This window comes from Ranitomeya imitator, chromosome 10, assembly GCF_032444005.1.
Source record: "Ranitomeya imitator isolate aRanImi1 chromosome 10, aRanImi1.pri, whole genome shotgun sequence".
Classification (NCBI taxonomy): domain Eukaryota; kingdom Metazoa; phylum Chordata; class Amphibia; order Anura; family Dendrobatidae; genus Ranitomeya; species Ranitomeya imitator.
The window spans coordinates 4,158,765-4,174,393 of NC_091291.1; the positions used below are offsets into that span (position 1 = coordinate 4,158,765).

The following is a 15,629-nucleotide window of genomic DNA, read 5'->3' on the forward strand; positions in this document are numbered from 1 at the left end:
CCAGCAGAGGGCGGTGCGGGGATAATACAGGAGGTGTAATGTCACACAGGGACCAGCAGAGGGCGGTGCGGGGATAATACAGGAGATGTAATGTCACACAGGGACCAGCAGAGGGCGGTGCGGGGATAATACAGGAGATGTAATGTCACACAGGGACCAGCAGAGGGCGGTGCGGGGATAATACAGGAGATGTAATGTCACACAGGGACCAGCAGAGGGCGGTGCGGGGATAATACAGGAGATGTAATGTCACACAGGGACCAGCAGAGGGCGGTGCAGAAATAATACAGGAGATGTAATGTCACACAGGGACCAGCAGAGGGCAGTGCAGAAATAATACAGGAGGTGTAATGTCACACAGGGACCAGCAGAGGGCGGTGCGGGGATAATACAGGAGACGTAATGTCACACAGGGACCAGCAGAGGGCGGTGCAGAAATAATACAGGAGATGTAATGTCACACAGGGACCAGCAGAGGGCAGTGCAGAAATAATACAGGAGGTGTAATGTCACACAGGGACCAGCAGAGGGCGGTGCGGGGATAATACAGGAGGTGTAATGTCACACAGGGACCAGCAGAGGGCGGTGCGGGGATAATACAGGAGATGTAATGTCACACAGGGACCAGCAGAGGGCAGTGCAGAAATAATACAGGAGATGTAATGTCACACAGGGACCAGCAGAGGGCGGTGCGGGGATAATACAGGAGATGTAATGTCACACAGGGACCAGCAGAGGGCGGTGCGGGGATAATACAGGAGGTGTAATGTCACACAGGGACCAGCAGAGGGCGGTGCGGGGATAATACAGGAGATGTAATGTCACACAGGGACCAGCAGAGGGCGGTGCGGGGATAATACAGGAGATGTAATGTCACACAGGGACCAGCAGAGGGCAGTGCAGAAATAATACAGGAGATGTAATGTCACACAGGGACCAGCAGAGGGCAGTGCAGAAATAATACAGGAGATGTAATGTCACACAGGGACCAGCAGAGGGCAGTGCAGAAATAATACAGGAGATGTAATGTCACACAGGGACCAGCAGAGGGCGGTGCGGGGATAATACAGGAGGTGTAATGTCACACAGGGACCAGCAGAGGGCAGTGCGGGGATAATACAGGAGATGTAATGTCACACAGGGACCAGCAGAGGGCAGTGCAGAAATAATACAGGAGATGTAATGTCACACAGGGACCAGCAGAGGGCGGTGCGGAGATAATACAGATGTAATGTCACACAGGGACCAGCAGAGGGCAGTGCAGAAATAATACAGGAGATGTAATGTCACACAGGGACCAGCAGAGGGCGGTGCGGGGATAATACAGGAGGTGTAATGTCACACAGGGACCAGCAGAGGGCGGTGCGGGGATAATACAGGAGATGTAATGTCACACAGGGACCAGCAGAGGGCAGTGCAGAAATAATACAGGAGATGTAATGTCACACAGGGACCAGCAGAGGGCGGTGCAGAAATAATACAGGAGATGTAATGTCACACAGGGACCAGCAGAGGGCGGTGCAGAAATAATACAGGAGGTGTAATGTCACACAGGGACCAGCAGAGGGCGGTGCGGGGATAATACAGGAGATGTAATGTCACACAGGGACCAGCAGAGGGCGGTGCGGGGATAATACAGGAGATGTAATGTCACACAGGGACCAGCAGAGGGCGGTGCGGGGATAATACAGGAGATGTAATGTCACACACGGACCAGCAGAAGGCGGTGCAGAAATAATACAGGAGATGTAATGTCACACAGGGACCAGCAGAGGGCGGTGCGGAGATAATACAGGAGGTGTAATGTCACACAGGGACCAGCAGAGGGCGGTGCAGAAATAATACAGGAGATGTAATGTCACACAGGGACCAGCAGAGGGCGGTGCGGGGATAATACAGGAGGAGTAATGTCACACAGGGACCAGCAGAGGGCGGTGCAGAAATAATACAGGAGGTGTAATGTCACACAGGGACCAGCAGAGGGCGGTGCGGGGATAATACAGGAGATGTAATGTCACACAGGGACCAGCAGAGGGCAGTGCGGGGATAATACAGGAGGTGTAATGTCACACAGGGACCAGCAGAGGGCGGTGCGGGGATAATACAGGAGATGTAATGTCACACAGGGACCAGCAGAGGGCAGTGCGGGGATAATACAGGAGATGTAATGTCACACAGGGACCAGCAGAGGGCAGTGCGGGGATAATACAGGAGGTGTAATGTCACACAGGGACCAGCAGAGGGCGGTGCGGGGATAATACAGGAGATGTAATGTCACACAGGGACCAGCAGAGGGCGGTGCGGGGATAATACAGGAGACGTAATGTCACACAGGGACCAGCAGAGGGCGGTGCAGAAATAATACAGGAGATGTAATGTCACACACGGACCAGCAGAGGGTGGTGCAGAAATAATACAGGAGATGTAATGTCACACACGGACCAGCAGAGGGTGGTGCAGAAATAATACAGGAGATGTAATGTCACACAGGGACCAGCAGAGGGCGGTGCGGGATAATACAGGAGGTGTAATGTCACACAGGGACCAGCAGAGGGCAGTGCAGAAATAATACAGGAGATGTAATGTCACACAGGGACCAGAAGAGGGCGGTGCGGGGATAATACAGGAGATGTAATGTCACACAGGGACCATCAGAGGGCGGTGCGGGGATAATACAGGAGATGTAATGTCACACAGGGACCAGCAGAGGGCGGTGCAGGGATAATACAGGAGATATAATGTCACACAGGGACCAGCAGAGGGCAGTGCGGGGATAATACAGGAGATGTAATGTCACACAGGGACCAGCAGAGGGCGGTGCGGGGATAATACAGGAGATGTAATGTCACACAGGGACCAGCAGAGGGCGGTGCAGAAATAATACAGGAGGTGTAATGTCACACAGGGACCAGCAGAGGGCGGTGCGGGGATAATACAGGAGATGTAATGTCACACAGGGACCAGCAGAGGGCGGTGCGGGGATAATACAGGAGACGTAATGTCACACAGGGACCAGCAGAGGGCGGTGCAGAAATAATACAGGAGATGTAATGTCACACAGGGACCAGCAGAGGGCAGTGCAGAAATAATACAGGAGATGTAATGTCACACAGGGACCAGCAGAGGGCGGTGCGGGGATAATACAGGAGATGTAATGTCACACAGGGACCAGCAGAGGGCAGTGCGGGGATAATACAGGAGATGTAATGTCACACAGGGACCAGCAGAGGGCGGTGCGGGGATAATACAGGAGATGTAATGTCACACAGTGACCAGCAGAGGGCGGTGCGGGGATAATACAGGAGATGTAATGTCACACAGGGACCAGCAGAGGGCGGTGCGGGGATAATACAGGAGGTGTAATGTCACACAGGGACCAGCAGAGGGCGGTGCGGGGATAATACAGGAGATGTAATGTCACACAGGGACCAGCAGAGGGCGGTGCGGGGATAATACAGGAGATGTAATGTCAAACACGGACCAGCAGAGGGCGGTGCAGAAATAATACAGGAGATGTAATGTCACACAGGGACCAGCAGAGGGCAGTGCAGAAATAATACAGGAGATGTAATGTCACACAGGGACCAGCAGAGGGCGGTGCGGGGATAATACAGGAGATGTAATGTCACACAGGGACCAGCAGAGGGCGGTGCAGAAATAATACAGGAGGTGTAATGTCACACAGGGACCAGCAGAGGGCGGTGCGGGGATAATACAGGAGATGTAATGTCACACAGGGACCAGCAGAGGGCGGTGCGGGGATAATACAGGAGACGTAATGTCACACAGGGACCAGCAGAGGGCGGTGCAGAAATAATACAGGAGATGTAATGTCACACAGGGACCAGCAGAGGGCAGTGCAGAAATAATACAGGAGATGTAATGTCACACAGGGACCAGCAGAGGGCGGTGCGGGGATAATACAGGAGATGTAATGTCACACAGGGACCAGCAGAGGGCGGTGCGGGGATAATACAGGAGGTGTAATGTCACACAGGGACCAGCAGAGGGCGGTGCGGGGATAATACAGGAGATGTAATGTCACACAGGGACCAGCAGAGGGCGGTGCGGGGATAATACAGGAGATGTAATGTCACACACGGACCAGCAGAGGGCGGTGCAGAAATAATACAGGAGATGTAATGTCACACAGGGACCAGCAGAGGGCGGTGCGGGGATAATACAGGAGATGTAATGTCACACACGGACCAGCAGAGGGTGGTGCAGAAATAATACAGGAGATGTAATGTCACACAGGGACCAGCAGAGGGCGGTGCGGGGATAATACAGGAGATGTAATGTCACACAGGGACCAGCAGAGGGCGGTGCGGGAATAATACAGGAGATGTAATGTCACACAGGGACCAGCAGAGGGCGGTGCAGAAATAATACAGGAGATGTAATGTCACACAGGGACCAGCAGAGGGCAGTGCAGAAATAATACAGGAGATGTAATGTCACACAGGGACCAGCAGAGGGCGGTGCGGGGATAATACAGGAGATGTAATGTCACACAGGGACCAGCAGAGGGCGGTGCGGGGATAATACAGGAGGTGTAATGTCACACAGGGACCAGCAGAGGGCGGTGCGGGGATAATACAGGAGATGTAATGTCACACAGGGACCAGCAGAGGGCGGTGCGGGGATAATACAGGAGATGTAATGTCACACACGGACCAGCAGAGGGCGGTGCAGAAATAATACAGGAGATGTAATGTCACACAGGGACCAGCAGAGGGCGGTGCGGGGATAATACAGGAGATGTAATGTCACACAGGGACCAGCAGAGGGCGGTGCAGAAATAATACAGGAGATGTAATGTCACACAGGGACCAGCAGAGGGCAGTGCAGGGATAATACAGGATATATAATGTCACACAGGGACCAGCAGAGGGCGGTGCAGAAATAATACAGGAGATGTAATGTCACACACGGACCAGCAGAGGGCGGTGCAGAAATAATACAGGAGATGTAATGTCACACAGGGACCAGCAGAGGGCGGTGCGGGGATAATACAGGAGATGTAATGTCACACAGGGACCAGCAGAGGGCGGTGCAGGGATAATACAGGAGATGTAATGTCACACAGGGACCAGCAGAGGGCGGTGCGGGGATAATACAGGAGATGTAATGTCACACAGGGACCAGCAGAGGGCGGTGCAGGGATAATACAGGAGATATAATGTCACACAGGGACCAGCAGAGGGCGGTGCAGAAATAATACAGGAGATGTAATGTCACACACGGACCAGCAGAGGGCGGTGCAGAAATAATACAGGAGATGTAATGTCACACAGGGACCAGCAGAGGGCGGTGCGGAGATAATACAGGAGGTGTAATGTCACACAGGGACCAGCAGAGGGCGGTGCGGGGATAATACAGGAGATGTAATGTCACACAGGGACCAGCAGAGGGCGGTGCGGGGATAATACAGGAGACGTAATGTCACACAGGGACCAGCAGAGGGCGGTGCAGAAATAATACAGGAGATGTAATGTCACACACGGACCAGCAGAGGGCGGTGCAGAAATAATACAGGAGATGTAATGTCACACAGGGACCAGCAGAGGGCGGTGCAGAAATAATACAGGAGATGTAATGTCACACAGGGACCAGCAGAGGGCGGTGCGGGGATAATACAGGAGATGTAATGTCACACAGGGACCAGCAGAGGGCGGTGCGGGGATAATACAGGAGGTGTAATGTCACACAGGGACCAGCAGAGGGCGGTGCGGGGATAATACAGGAGACGTAATGTCACACAGGGACCAGCAGAGGGCGGTGCAGAAATAATACAGGAGATGTAATGTCACACACGGACCAGCAGAGGGCGGTGCAGAAATAATACAGGAGATGTAATGTCACACAGGGACCAGCAGAGGGCGGTGCGGGGATAATACAGGAGATGTAATGTCACACAGGGACCAGCAGAGGGCGGTGCAGAAATAATACAGGAGATGTAATGTCACACAGGGACCAGCAGAGGGCAGTGCAGAAATAATACAGGAGATGTAATGTCACACAGGGACCAGCAGAGGGCGGTGCGGGGATAATACAGGAGGTGTAATGTCACACAGGGACCATCAGAGGGCGGTGCGGGGATAATACAGGAGATGTAATGTCACACAGGGACCAGCAGAGGGCGGTGCGGGGATAATACAGGAGATGTAATGTCACACAGGGACCAGCAGAGGGCGGTGCGGGGATAATACAGGAGATGTAATGTCACACAGGGACCAGCAGAGGGCAGTGCAGAAATAATACAGGAGGTGTAATGTCACACAGGGACCAGCAGAGGGCGGTGCGGGGATAATACAGGAGGTGTAATGTCACACAGGGACCAGCAGAGGGCGGTGCGGGGATAATACAGGAGATGTAATGTCACACAGGGACCAGCAGAGGGCGGTGCGGGGATAATACAGGGGATGTAATGTCACACAGGGACCAGCAGAGGGCGGTGCGGGGATAATACAGGAGATGTAATGTCACACAGGGACCAGCAGAGGGCGGTGCGGGGATAATACAGGAGATGTAATGTCACACAGGGACCAGCAGAGGGCGGTGCAGAAATAATACAGGAGGTGTAACGTCACACAGGGACCAGCAGAGGGCGGTGCGGGGATAATACAGGAGGTGTAATGTCACACAGGGACCAGCAGAGGGCGGTGCGGGGATAATACAGGAGATGTAATGTCACACAGGGACCAGCAGAGGGCGGTGCGGGGATAATACAGGAGGTGTAATGTCACACAGGGACCAGCAGAGGGCAGTGCGGGGATAATACAGGAGATGTAATGTCACACAGGGACCAGCAGAGGGCGGTGCAGGGATAATACAGGAGATATAATGTCACACAGGGACCAGCAGAGGGCGGTGCGGGGATAATACAGGAGATGTAATATCACACAGGGACCAGCAGAGGGCGGTGCAGAAATAATACAGGAGATGTAATGTCACACAGGGACCAGCAGAGGGCGGTGCAGGGATAATACAGGAGATATAATGTCACACAGGGACCAGCAGAGGGCGGTGCGGGGATAATACAGGAGATGTAATGTCACACAGGGACCAGCAGAGGGCGGTGCAGAAATAATACAGGAGGTGTAATGTCACACAGGGACCAGCAGAGGGCGGTGCAGAAATAATACAGGAGATGTAATGTCACACAGGGACCAGCAGAGGGCGGTGCAGGGATAATACAGGAGATATAATGTCACACAGGGACCAGCAGAGGGCAGTGCGGGGATAATACAGGAGATGTAATGTCACACACGGACCAGCAGAGGGCGGTGCGGGGATAATACAGATGTAATGTCACACAGGGACCAGCAGAGGGCGGTGCAGAAATAATACAGGAGGTGTAATATCACACAGGGACCAGCAGAGGGCGGTGCAGAAATAATACAGGAGATGTAATGTCACACAGGGACCAGCAGAGGGCGGTGCAGGGATAATACAGGAGATATAATGTCACACAGGGACCAGCAGAGGGCAGTGCGGGGATAATACAGGAGATGTAATGTCACACACGGACCAGCAGAGGGCGGTGCGGGGATAATACAGGAGGTGTAATGTCAGACAGGGACCAGCAGAGGGCGGTGCGGGGATAATACAGGAGATGTAATGTCACACAGGGACCAGCAGAGGGCGGTGCGGGGATAATACAGGAGATGTAATGTCACACAGGGACCAGCAGAGGGCGGTGCGGGGATAATACAGGAGATGTAATGTCACACAGGGACCAGCAGAGGGCGGGGATAATACAGGAGATGTAATGTCACACAGGGACCAGCTGAGGGCGGTGCAGAAATAATACAGGAGATGTAATGTCACACAGTGACCAGCAGAGGGCGGTGCGGGGATAATACAGATGTAATGTCACACAGGGACCAGCAGAGGGCGGTGCGGGGATAATACAGGAGATGTAATGTCACACAGGGACCAGCAGAGGGCGGTGCGGGGATAAAACAGGAGATGTAATGTCACACATGGACCAGCAGAGGGCAGTGCGGGGATAATACAGGAGGTGTAATGTCACACAGGGACCAGCAGAGGGCGGTGCGGGGATAATACAGGAGGTGTAATGTCACACAGGGACCAGCAGAGGGCGGTGCGGGGATAAAACAGGAGGTGTAATGTCACACAGGGACCAGCAGAGGGCGGTGCGGGGATAATACAGGAGATGTAATGTCACATAGGGACCAGCAGAGGGCGGTGCGGGGATAATACAGGAGATGTAATGTCACACAGGGACCAGCAGAGGGCGGTGCGGGGATAATACAGGAGATGTAATGTCACACAGGGACCAGCAGAGGGCGGTGCAGGGATAATACAGGAGGTGTAATGTCACACAGGGACCAGCAGAGGGCGGTGCGGGGATAATACAGGAGATGTAATGTCACACAGTGAGCAGCAGAGGGCGGTGCGGGGATAATACAGATGTAATATCACACAGGGACCAGCAGAGGGCGGTGCGGGGATAATACAGGAGATGTAATGTCACACAGGGACCAGCAGAGGGCGGTGCAGGGATAATACAGGAGGTGTAATATCACACAGGGACCAGCAGAGGGCGGTGCGGGGATAATACAGATGTAATGTCACACAGGGACCAGCAGAGGGCGGTGCGGGGATAATACAGATGTAATGTCACACAGGGACCAGCAGAGGGCAGTGCAGGGATAATACAGGAGATGTAATGTCACACAGGGACCAGCAGAGGGCAGTGCAGGGATAATACAGGAGATGTAATGTCACACAGTGACCAGCAGAGGGCGGTGCAGGGATAATACAGGAGATGTAATGTCACACAGTGACCAGCAGAGGGCGGTGCAGGGATAATACAGGAGATGTAATGTCACACACGGACCAGCAGAGGGCGGTGCGGGGATAATACAGGAGATATAATGTCACACAGGGACCAGCAGAGGGCGGTGCAGAAATAATACAGGAGATGTAATGTCACACAGGGACCAGCAGAGGGCGGTGCAGAAATAATACAGGAGATGTAATGTCACACAGGGACCAGCAAAGGGCGGTGCGGAGATAATACAGGAGGTGTAATGTCACACAGGGACCAGCAGAGGGCGGTGCGGAGATAATACAGGAGGTGTAATGTCACACAGGGACCAGCAGAGGGCGGTGCAGAAATAATACAGGAGGTGTAATGTCACACAGGGACCAGCAGAGGGCGGTGCGGGGATAATACAGGAGATGTAATGTCACACAGGGACCAGCAGAGGGCGGTGCAGAAATAATACAGGAGGTGTAATGTCACACAGGGACCAGCAGAGGGCGGTGCGGGGATAATACAGGAGATGTAATGTCACACAGGGACCAGCAGAGGGCGGTGCAGGGATAATACAGGAGATGTAATGTCACACAGGGACCAGCAGAGGGCGGTGCGGGGATAATACAGGAGATGTAATGTCACACAGGGACCAGCAGAGGGCGGTGCGGGGATAATACAGGAGGTGTAATGTCACACAGGGACCAGCAGAGGGCGGTGCGGGGATAATACAGGAGATATAATGTCACACAGGGACCAGCAGAGGGCGGTGCAGAAATAATACAGGAGATGTAATGTCACACACGGACCAGCAGAGGGCGGTGCAGAAATAATACAGGAGATGTAATGTCACACAGGGACCAGCAGAGGGCGGTGCGGAGATAATACAGGAGGTGTAATGTCACACAGGGACCAGCAGAGGGCGGTGCGGAGATAATACAGGAGGTGTAATGTCACACAGGGACCAGCAGAGGGCGGTGCAGAAATAATACAGGAGATGTAATGTCACACACGGACCAGCAGAGGGCGGTGCAGAAATAATACAGGAGATGTAATGTCACACACGGACCAGCAGAGGGCGGTGCAGAAATAATACAGGAGATGTAATGTCACACAGGGACCAGCAGAGGGCGGTGCGGAGATAATACAGGAGGTGTAATGTCACACAGGGACCAGCAGAGGGCGGTGCGGAGATAATACAGGAGGTGTAATGTCACACAGGGACCAGCAGAGGGCGGTGCGGAGATAATACAGGAGGTGTAATGTCACACAGGGACCAGCAGAGGGCGGTGCGGGGATAATACAGGAGATGTAATGTCACACAGGGACCAGCAGACGGCGGTGCGGAGATAATACAGATGTAATGTCACACAGGGACCAGCAGAGGGCGGTGCGGGGATAATACAGGAGGTGTAATGTCACACAGGGACCAGCAGAGGGCGGTGCAGAAATAATACAGGAGGTGTAATGTCACACAGGGACCAGCAGAGGGCGGTGCGGGGATAATACAGGAGATGTAATGTCACACAGGGACCAGCAGAGGGCGGTGCGGGGATAATACAGGAGATGTAATGTCACACAGGGACCAGCAGAGGGCGGTGCAGAAATAATACAGGAGGTGTAATGTCACACAGGGACCAGCAGAGGGCGGTGCGGGGATAATACAGGAGATGTAATGTCACACAGGGACCAGCAGAGGGCGGTGCGGGGATAATACAGGAGATGTAATGTCACACAGGGACCAGCAGAGGGCGGTGCGGGGATAATACAGGAGGTGTAATGTCACACAGGGACCAGCAGAGGGCAGTGCGGGGATAATACAGGAGATGTAATGTCACACAGGGACCAGCAGAGGGCGGTGCAGAAATAATACAGGAGGTGTAATGTCACACAGGGACCAGCAGAGGGCGGTGCGGGGATAATACAGGAGATGTAATGTCACACAGGGACCAGCAGAGGGCGGTGCGGGGATAATACAGGAGGTGTAATGTCACACAGGGACCAGCAGAGGGCGGTGCAGAAATAATACAGGAGGTGTAATGTCACACAGGGACCAGCAGAGGGCGGTGCGGGGATAATACAGGAGATGTAATGTCACACAGGGACCAGCAGAGGGCGGTGCGGGGATAATACAGGAGATGTAATGTCACACAGGGACCAGCAGAGGGCGGTGCAGGGATAATACAGGAGGTGTAATATCACACAGGGACCAGCAGAGGGCGGTGCGGGGATAATACAGGAGATGTAATGTCACACAGGGACCAGCAGAGGGCAGTGCGGGGATAATACAGGAGATGTAATGTCACACAGGGACCAGCAGAGGGCGGTGCGGGGATAATACAGGAGATGTAATGTCACACAGGGACCAGCAGAGGGCGGTGCAGGGATAATACAGGAGGTGTAATGTCACACAGGGACCAGCAGAGGGCGGTGCAGAAATAATACAGGAGGTGTAATGTCACACAGCGACCAGCAGAGGGCGGTGCGGGGATAATACAGGAGATGTAATGTCACACAGGGACCAGCAGAGGGCGGTGCAGAAATAATACAGGAGGTGTAATGTCACACAGGGACCAGCAGAGGGCGGTGCGGGGATAATACAGGAGATGTAATGTCACACAGGGACCAGCAGAGGGCGGTGCAGGGATAATACAGGAGATGTAATGTCACACAGGGACCAGCAGAGGGCGGTGCAGGGATAATACAGGAGATGTAATGTCACACAGGGACCAGCAGAGGGCGGTGCGGGGATAATACAGGAGGTGTAATGTCACACAGGGACCAGCAGAGGGCGGTGCAGAAATAATACAGGAGGTGTAATGTCACACAGGGACCAGCAGAGGGCGGTGCGGGGATAATACAGGAGATGTAATGTCACACAGGGACCAGCAGAGGGCGGTGCAGAAATAATACAGGAGGTGTAATGTCACACAGGGACCAGCAGAGGGCGGTGCGGGGATAATACAGGAGATGTAATGTCACACAGGGACCAGCAGAGGGCGGTGCAGGGATAATACAGGAGGTGTAATATCACACAGGGACCAGCAGAGGGCGGTGCGGGGATAATACAGGAGATGTAATGTCACACAGGGACCAGCAGAGGGCAGTGCGGGGATAATACAGGAGATGTAATGTCACACAGGGACCAGCAGAGGGCAGTGCGGGGATAATACAGGAGATGTAATGTCACACAGGGACCAGCAGAGGGCGGTGCGGGGATAATACAGGAGATGTAATGTCACACAGGGACCAGCAGAGGGCGGTGCGGGGATAATACAGGAGGTGTAATGTCACACAGGGACCAGCAGAGGGCGGTGCGGGGATAATACAGGAGATGTAATGTCACACAGGGACCAGCAGAGGGCAGTGCGGAGATAATACAGGAGATGTAATGTCACACAGGGACCAGCAGAGGGCGGTGCGGGGATAATACAGGAGATGTAATGTCACACAGGGACCAGCAGAGGGCGGTGCGGGGATAATACAGGAGATGTAATGTCACACAGGGACCAGCAGAGGGCGGTGCGGGGATAATACAGGAGATGTAATGTCACACAGGGACCAGCAGAGGGCGGTGCGGGGATAATACAGGAGATGTAATGTCACACAGGGACCAGCAGAGGGCGGTGCAGAAATAATACAGGAGATATAATGTCACACAGGGACCAGCAGAGGGCAGTGCGGGGATAATACAGGAGGTGTAATGTCACACAGAGACCAGCAGAGGGCAGTGCAGAAATAATACAGGAGGTGTAATGTCACACAGGGACCAGCAGAGGGCAGTGCGGGGATAATACAGGAGGTGTAATATCACACAGGGACCAGCAGAGGGCGGTGCGGGGATAATACAGGAGGTGTAATGTCACACAGGGACCAGCAGAGGGCGGTGCGGGGATAATACAGGAGGTGTAATGTCACACAGGGACCAGCAGAGGGCGGTGCGGGGATAATACAGGAGATATAATGTCACACAGGGACCAGCAGAGGGCAGTGCGGGGATAATACAGGAGGTGTAATGTCACACAGAGACCAGCAGAGGGCGGTGCGGGGATAATACAGGAGATGTAATGTCACACAGGGACCAGCAGAGGGCGGTGCGGGGATAATACAGGAGATGTAATGTCACACAGAGACCAGCAGAGGGCGGTGCGGGGATAATACAGGAGATGTAATGTCACACAGTGACCAGCAGAGGGCAGTGCGGGGATAATACAGGAGATGTAATGTCACACAGGGACCAGCAGAGGGCGGTGCAGAAATAATACAGGAGGTGTAATGTCACACAGGGACCAGCAGAGGGCGGTGCAGGGATAATACAGGAGGTGTAATGTCACACAGAGACCAGCAGAGGGCGGTGCGGGGATAATACAGGAGATGTAATGTCACACAGGGACCAGCAGAGGGCGGTGCGGGGATAATACAGGAGATGTAATGTCACACAGGGACCAGCAGAGGGCGGTGCGGGGATAATACAGGAGGTGTAATGTCACACATGGACCAGCAGAGGGCGGTGCGGGGATAATACAGGAGATGTAATGTCACACAGGGACCAGCAGAGGGCGGTGCGGGGATAATACAGGAGATGTAATGTCACACAGGGACCAGCAGAGGGCGGTGCGGGGATAATACAGATGTAATGTCACACAGGGACCAGCAGAGGGCGGTGCGGGGATAATACAGGAGATGTAATGTCACACAGGGACCAGCAGAGGGCGGTGCGGGGATAATACAGGAGATGTAATGTCACACAGGGACCAGCAGAGGGCGGTGCGGGGATAATACAGGAGATGTAATGTCACACAGGGACCAGCAGAGGGCGGGGATAATACAGGAGATGTAATGTCACACAGGGACCAGCAGAGGGCGGTGCGGGGATAATACAGGAGATGTAATGTCACACAGGGACCAGCAGAGGGCGGTGCGGGGATAATACAGGAGGTGTAATATCACACAGGGACCAGCAGAGGGCGGTGCGGGGATAATACAGATGTAATATCACACAGTGAGCAGCAGAGGGCGGTGTCTTAGTTACCGTACGTTCTCCGCTTCCTCTTGCGCAGGACACAGGTCAGATAGTCGCGGCCTTCCGGTGACTGCAGCCAGTCCGGTGTGATCAGACTGTCGGGTTTGCGCACAGGAATCTTGGACATGTTACCGTTCACACATCCGAGACGCTGCTGTATAAGGACTAGGAGAGCTGTCGCAGGAAAATGACGTCAGCAGTAAGACTCACGTGAATAAGCTGCACGAGTCACGTGATACGCAGTTGTCCGTTACGGCCACGCCCATTAAAGTAAACGAGCGTTACGTCAGGCGTCCTGTGTCACCTCCATGTTTTTGCTCCCGCTGTCACCTCATGTCTCCGCACTGGGAGCCGCTAGTAATGTGACCGCCGTGCAGAAATAATGGAGACCACACGCCGCTGGCCCCTCCCCCCATACTCTACTGCCCGTCACCCCACAGGCTTATGACACACACACCCTGCACCTAACCTCCCGCTATTCCCCCCCCCCCTCACACAGTCGATCCTCACAGTCCCCCCTTCACCCACAGACACACCCTCCCCCTTGCCACACACATACTCCCCCCCACACACCGTCCCATCGCCACACACACCCCCCACAGTCCCCCCTCGACCCAAACCGCCCCCTCCTCGCCCAACACACTCCCCCTTCACCCCACACACACCGTCCCATACAGTCCCTCCCTCGCCCCACACACACAGTCCCCCTTCACCCCACACACACTGTCCCATCGGCCCACACAGTCCCTCCCTCGCCCCACACACATCGTCCCCCCCTCGCCCCACACACACAGTCCCATCGCCACATCCTGTTCGACCCACACACACTCCCCCTTCCCACACTCACCCCTTACACACGTCCCCCCCACACCTTCCCCCTTTGCCCTGCACACTCCCCCCTCGCCCCACACACACGGTCCCATTGCCACATCCTGTTCGACCCACACACACTCCCCCTTCCCACACTCACCCCTTACACACAACGTCCCCCCCACACCTTCCCCCTTTGCCCTGCACACTCCCCCCTCACACACTGTCCCCCCCTCGCCCCGCACACACACACCCCGCACCCCTCGCCACACACCGTCCCCCCCTCACCTCACAAACACTGCCCCTCACACACCATCCCCCTCGCCCCGCACTCTCACCCCCTCATCCCACACACTCAACCCTTACACATCATCCCCTCGCCACACCCCCCCCCACACAGTCCCCCCTTGATCCAAACTGCCCCCTCCTTGCCCAACACACTCCTCCCTCGCCCCACACCCCTTACACACACCGTCCCCCCCTCGCCCACACACACCGTCCTCCCTCACCTACACACACGCCATCCTCCCTCACCCTACACACACTGTTCCCCTCACGCCACACCCCTTACACACATCATCCCCCCTCGCCACTCACCCTTTACACACAACGTCCCCCCACCCCATCCCCCTGCACACTCTGTCACACACACTGCCCCCTCACACACCATCTCCTCGCTCCGCACACTCCCCCCTCACACACCGTCCACCCCTCGTCCCACAGTCCCTTCACACACCGTCCCCCTCACAATACCTTCTCACACACCGTCCCCCCTCACAATACCTTCTCACACACCGTCCCCCCTCGCCCCGCACTCCCCTCACAATCGCTTCTCACACCGTCCACCCCTGCCCCACACTCCCCCCTCACACCATCCTTCCTCGTCCAGCACACTCCCCCCTCACACACCGTCCCCCCTCGTCCCACACAAACACCATCCCCCTCGCCCCCACACACACCGTCCCCCCTTGCCCCACAATCACCCCTTACATACACACCATCATCCCT

General features: G+C 54.9%; 1 protein-coding gene across 1 annotated transcript in view; it reads right to left on the reverse strand.

Annotated features, from left to right (window-relative positions):
• Nucleotides 1-14,143, reverse strand: part of CPLANE2 (ciliogenesis and planar polarity effector complex subunit 2) — a 27,594-nt gene extending 13,451 nt beyond the window's left edge. Inside the window, exon 1 of the mRNA XM_069742063.1 lies at nt 13,821-14,143. Within this exon, the coding sequence (XP_069598164.1) occupies nt 13,821-13,938 (118 nt within the window). The 5' untranslated portion in view covers nt 13,939-14,143. The remainder of the gene's footprint in view (nt 1-13,820) is intronic.
• Between the last annotated feature and the right edge of the window lie 1,486 nt (nt 14,144-15,629).